This window comes from Grampus griseus (genome assembly GCF_964374135.1).
Source record: "Grampus griseus genome assembly, chromosome: 1".
In the NCBI taxonomy this organism is placed as follows: domain Eukaryota; kingdom Metazoa; phylum Chordata; class Mammalia; order Artiodactyla; family Delphinidae; genus Grampus; species Grampus griseus.
The window spans coordinates 95,252,385-95,258,384 of NC_139017.1; the positions used below are offsets into that span (position 1 = coordinate 95,252,385).

General features: G+C 37.6%; 1 protein-coding gene across 1 annotated transcript in view; it reads left to right on the forward strand.

Annotated features, from left to right (window-relative positions):
- The window catches only part of DBT (dihydrolipoamide branched chain transacylase E2), a 43,959-nt gene extending 37,959 nt beyond the window's left edge, over positions 1–6,000 (forward strand). Inside the window, exons 9-11 of the mRNA XM_082678775.1 lie at positions 454–645; positions 784–855; positions 4,146–6,000. Of these exons, the coding sequence (XP_082534901.1) occupies positions 454–645; positions 784–855; positions 4,146–4,313 (432 nt within the window). The 3' untranslated portion in view covers positions 4,314–6,000. The remainder of the gene's footprint in view (positions 1–453; positions 646–783; positions 856–4,145) is intronic.

The following is a 6,000-nucleotide window of genomic DNA, read 5'->3' on the forward strand; positions in this document are numbered from 1 at the left end:
AATATGTTTTAGACATCATTACATGTCAATAAATATAGCTTTGTTATCATTTGTTTAACCAGTGACTTATTGATAAGCATTTTGATCATTTGCACTTTTTCAATCTTATAAACAATCTGACTCAGCATCTCTGTTCATCTCTACATACTTTTGCATTTACCTCCTTAGCACACGTTTTTGTAAATGTTGGTATGTACTGTTAAATGTTCTCCAGAAAGTATATACCAGCTTACACTTCCACTAACAATGGATGGAAATAATCTATTGCCCTATATTCTTACCAAAAAAAATTTATCTTTTTCAAAAAAATCTTTTAAAATTATTTCTTTTAAATCATCACCAATATGGTGAAAATAGTTTTCTATAGTTGAGTTCATAAGGCAGTAAAAGTTGAGACTTTCTTTTCTGCTAGCTTATGAAAAGGCTGCTGTATAATTGTTTGTTTATTTTTAGGCTTCTCATAACATTGGGATAGCAATGGATACAGAGCAGGGCTTGATTGTACCTAATGTGAAAAATATTCAGGTCCGCTCCATATTTGAGATCGCCACTGAATTGAACCGCCTCCAGAAATTGGGCTCTGCAGGTCAGCTCAGCACCACTGACCTTACAGGAGGAACATTTACTCTTTCCAACATTGGATCAGTGAGTAATAGTAATATTCAAGTTCATAAACCATAACTTAAGATTTGTGACCATATGCTCAGTTAAAAATATAAACTTTAATTTGCCATTTGTTCCTCAGAAGCTTAATTTTTCTACTCTATTTTGTTTGTTTTTTAGATTGGTGGTACCTACGCCAGACCAGTGATATTGCCACCCGAAGTGGCAATTGGGGCCCTGGGAAAAATTAAGGTATGTTTGTTACATAGTTGAAAAAAGAGTTTAAGCAAATTGGGATAGGAAAAACAAAGAAGAGTAACCGTTTCTGAGGTTTTTCCCCTCACTTCGTAGGTCTGAGTATGGTATTGGGTTTAGTAAGCCAATTACTTCTTCCTAAGAACTAGGTCTGTAACTCCGGTGGCTGCCTCTCTGTAGAGTAAATGCTTGTGATCTGGGTTGTTTCCGTATGGATCAACCATTGTGGATGATGCCAGGCACAGGTGTGAGCCTTTCTGAATAATCACAAATGTAGCCAATCTGAGTCTATCAAAATATCTTTATTTCAGAATACCAAAGAATAATAGTAAGCCAATCCAAATTATTATTTATAACGGTAAAACACCATTGAGAGCGTTTTTCTTAAACGTTGCTCTGTTCAAGAATCATTGGGAGTGCAGTTAAAAATGCAGATTTCTTGGCCTTGGGGACAGAACCTCCAAAATTTACATATTAAACAACAACCCATGTGGCCATGTTATAGGAGACTGACTTAGAATGAGGGTTGCAGTGATTCTTAACCCTGGCTACACATTAGAATCATCTGGAGAGTGTGAAAAAAGTGCCCAAGCTCACCCCATACCAACTGCACCAGAATTTGGGGTGGGGTGGGGCTGGGGCTTGGGCATCCCTATTAACTCAGGGTTGAGAACCACCCAAGTTAAAGAAATAAGCTCATAGATACCATTTCAATACCACCATTATTAAATGTCATTGTCACTACATTAACCTTGATTTTGATCTTCACGTTTTCAGAAGAACCTTTCTTCTTCTCTGTATTTATAATGCTTCCACATGGAACATCTCTGGGACTTACTTTTCATGAGTTTATTACTTTCATGTTGGCATCCAAAATCTTCACAGATACTTTCATTCAGCCTTTGATTTGCTTTCTAGCAGCTCATACTTTGGCTGCTAAGTTACTCCCTCTTCTAGCTCTACTTTCCCTTCTGGCCCACGGAAGAGACAGGGAAGAAAAATAAGAACACATAGCATGACACTGTTCTGTCCAAATCGGAAGTTTCTCTAAGGGATTAACTTCTCTATCACTCGTCCGCCCCCAACAAGCATTCAGCATTTGATTCTCACAGAATTCTGACTTCTTGCAGCTTACAAACAAACCATCATACCTATCTAACAAAGTTTTGTTTTCCCTTTTCCTGAAAGCAGTTTGTTTTCTTCTGAATTGTACATATAGGTATATAATTGTGGTAAACTATACACGACAAAGTTTACCATTTTAATCACAGTGTATGGTTCAGCAGCAGTAGGTACAGTCACACTGTTTGCAACAATCACCACCGTCCATCTCCAGAACTTTTTTATCATCCCAAACTGAGACTCTGTGTGTACAATATATACCACATTTTGTTAATCTATTCATCTCTAATGAGTATTTGGATTGTTTCCATTTTTTGGCTATTGTGAATAATGCTGTGAACATTGGTGTACAATTATCTGTGTGAGATGCATTTTTTCAGAATCATCTCACTCATGGTTTTTTCAGGTTATGAAGCATAGTTCTTAAAGTATAAATCTGCATAGTGACTTAATGTAGTTAATCCTTGTTGGGTAGGGACAGTATTTCATTCCTTTCTCCCTTTGGGTCATCTCTCCTTTGCTATCTTTTGTTTTCACCGTAAATTTTACACTGTCACTAAATAGTCTTAAGTCACTAAAACCTCCACATTCCTCCATTCTCATTCCTTATCTTTCTTGACCTATTAGCTGCGCTTGAGTTGATCAATACTGCCTCTTTGGAAAACCTTCTTCACTGCGACTTGCAGAAAACCTCGCTAGTCTGCTTCCCCCCTACCTAGTGCCTGTTCCCTCTGAGTCTCCTTTGCCTGTACCTCCTCATCTCCCCATCTCTAAACATTGGAGGACCCCAGGGCTCAGTTCTGCCCTTTTCTTTATCTGATCCAGTCTCATGGCTTTAAATACCATTTATATGCTGATGGCTCCCAAGTTTATATCTCCAGACCAGACTAGACCTCTCCTTTGAACTCCAAACTCTTATTTCCTACTCAGAAGTCTAACTAGGCATCTCCAATTTCCTGCCCCTTCCCTCACCACCACACCCTCTCACCTGAAGTCTTCTCCTTTCAGTGACTGGCCATTCTGTTCAGAAACCTCCAATAGCTTCTTACCTCACTCCAAATCAAAGGCAAACTAGCTGCAGCGGCCTACCATGGCTCTACACTGGTGCCACTCAGTGCGACTGGGACCCACATCAGGTTGTGACTGCTATATCCGGGCTCTGAGGGGAGAACTACAGAAGGGGAGAGTAGGGCTCAGAAACCTTCGTTGCCCTTTGACAGAGTGATTTTATGTCTACTGAACCTAACGATAAGAGGTGGAGCTTGCATTTTGTATATCTTTTTATATCATTATAAAAAGATAATATATTTTTGATATATATTCACTTTTGATATATTTTAAAAAAAACTAACCTGCAATGAATTCGCTTTTTCTTAAATCTGTTTTTGGAAAAGTCAGAGGCAGACTGGGAAGCATAACTGTTGTCTTAGCAACATGCCCCCCTTCAGCCTGCTCCTTCTGTATCATCTCCCACCTCTCACCCCGGCGCCTCCAATGCAGCCTCCCTGCCAACTTTGCTGGTCCTCCAACACTCCAGCCATGCTTCCCCCCGTCTTTCTCCAGGTGTCCATATGGCTTGCTTCCTCACTGCCTTCAGTGAGGACACCTTCTTGGTGAGGCTTTCCCTGCCCACCTGTTAAAAAAGAAAATGCAACCTCTCCCCTATTTCCACCTCCTGCGTATAATCTCTATCTCCATTCCAAAGTGCTTTATTTTTTCATTTGCACTTTTCACTATCTAACACACTATATATATTTTACTTATTTATCTTAATCGTCTGTCTCTCCCCATTAAAATGTTAGTTCCAAGAGGGCAAGGATTGTTATTTGTTTTGTTCATTGCTTTATCCCCAGAGTCTAGCAGAGTACCTGGTACATGGTAGATGCTCAATAAATAGCTGTTAAATAATTGAAATCTGAAACGAAGTTTACTGTACATACGGAAATTATACAGATGACAGGAAATACTTTGGAGAAACTCTGAAAGCTTGAAGCACACACTCACAAAGATGGGAAGAGTAGTAGTTAGCATTATCAAAAGTCATTTGGGATGCCCATTTCTTCTCTATTATAGGGAGGGAGATTTGCCTAATCTTTCACCATTGTTTTTATGAGAGCTTGCTTTGAGCAAGTGAAGGCTGACTCTGTCCTTTTCCTTATTTGTAGGCCCTTCCCCGATTTAACGAGAAAGGGGAAGTATATAAGGCCCAGATAATGAATGTGAGCTGGTCAGCTGATCACAGAATTATTGATGGTGCTACAATGTCACACTTCTCCAATTTGTGGAAATCCTACTTAGAAAACCCAGCTTTTATGCTACTAGATCTGAAATGAAGATTGATAAGACATCCTTGAACTTTCTGAACTTCAAAACAAAATGCAGAGCCCAGCTGTGCAGCACACGTTCCTCATTGCAGTTTGTATTGTAAATGATTTGTAATGTATGATTACAGTTCTGAGACACAATATGTATCACTATTCTGTTAGAGATTTTACTGGAAAGGAATAATGGTATAATAGTTCTCCTGGGCTGTCACATTTTATAGGTCATAGTACGCCTTCTTAATATAGTGCTGAGGTCTTTGTGTCAATGGATTGATACTGGCAGGAACAACAAAATGAATATTACTGAAAGACAGACCGCCATATACAGTATTTGCCCTATTTTTTTCTTTCTTTTTTTATTTTAAACTAACTTTTTTTTAATAAACTTTTAAAATTTTATTTTATTTATTACTTTTGGCTGCATCGGGTCTTAGCTGCGGCATGTGGGATACTCGTTGAGGCATGCGGGATCTTTTGTTGCGGCACGGGATCTTCATTGTGGCATGCAGGCTTCTCTCTAGTTGTGGCGTGCGGGCCCCAGGGCATGCGGGCTCTGTAGTTTGCGGCGCACGGGCTCTAGCTGAGGTACGTGAGCTCAGTAGTTGTGGCTCACAGGCTTAGTTGCCCTGGGCATGTGGAATCTTAGTTCCCTGACCAGGGATTGAACTCACATCCCCTGCATTGTAAAGCAGATTCTTTGCCACTGGACCATCAGTGAAGTCTCTAAACTAATTCTTAATGAAACTTTTCAATTATACTTAGTTGGGAAAAGGAATTTATATGCAGAAGTATTTTCTATTTCCCCACAAGAATGCAAATTATTGTATAAAATAAGTGCAATTGTATTTACCTTTTAAGATATCCTGGAGTGTGTTGCTCTGTAGAGATTATCATCTGTAAATATCTTATTTGTATAAATTAATATCTTTTAAAAGGGAAAATTATAAGCTAATCTTAAAAATGCCCAATTATAGTTTTATAGCCAGTAAGGCCACTAAAAGTATTTGTTTAAAGTGGATATACTTTTAGAATTTGGTGATGGTTTAGTGTTTTATTGAGAAAAACTTCACCTTTACAACCTTGCTTCAATGTAAGGAAGGTACTGTAAATGTAGCAACCACTGACATTGTGTTACATTCAGAAGTCCATTGCCTTTTAACTTTTTTTTTTTTACTTTCTTGGTCTTCAGCTAAAAAAATAGGATAGATTAATAAGTTAGGGTCTATTCTATTCTTCATATCCTGAGAAGGAATATGAATAAGGGGAGAGAGAAGACTAATGGGTAATTATGGACATTAAAATAAAATAATAAATTTTGCACAGAAATAAAGGTCATGATCATTTTGTTAGAGGCCCACTTGAATCAGAAATTCATGTTGTTTCTAATATTGTCTAATTGAATACTGTATGTTCAAGTGAAGTTTTGTGACAGAAAAAGTTGTTTTAATGTCTACTTGATTTTTTTCAAAATGGAAATGATGTATAATTCAGAATATAATGGATCTACTGAATGTTATTTTTTAAATTCAGATAATATGAAGAGTTGCAAAGAAAATAAAATCAACCATAATCCTACCACTATTAACATTTTGATCAAGGTATCTGTATACATAGCTATTCTTTTTATGAAAATAAGGTTGTGCTGTATCTACTATTTTATAGTTTGATTTTTTAAATTTAACATTATGAGTCAATA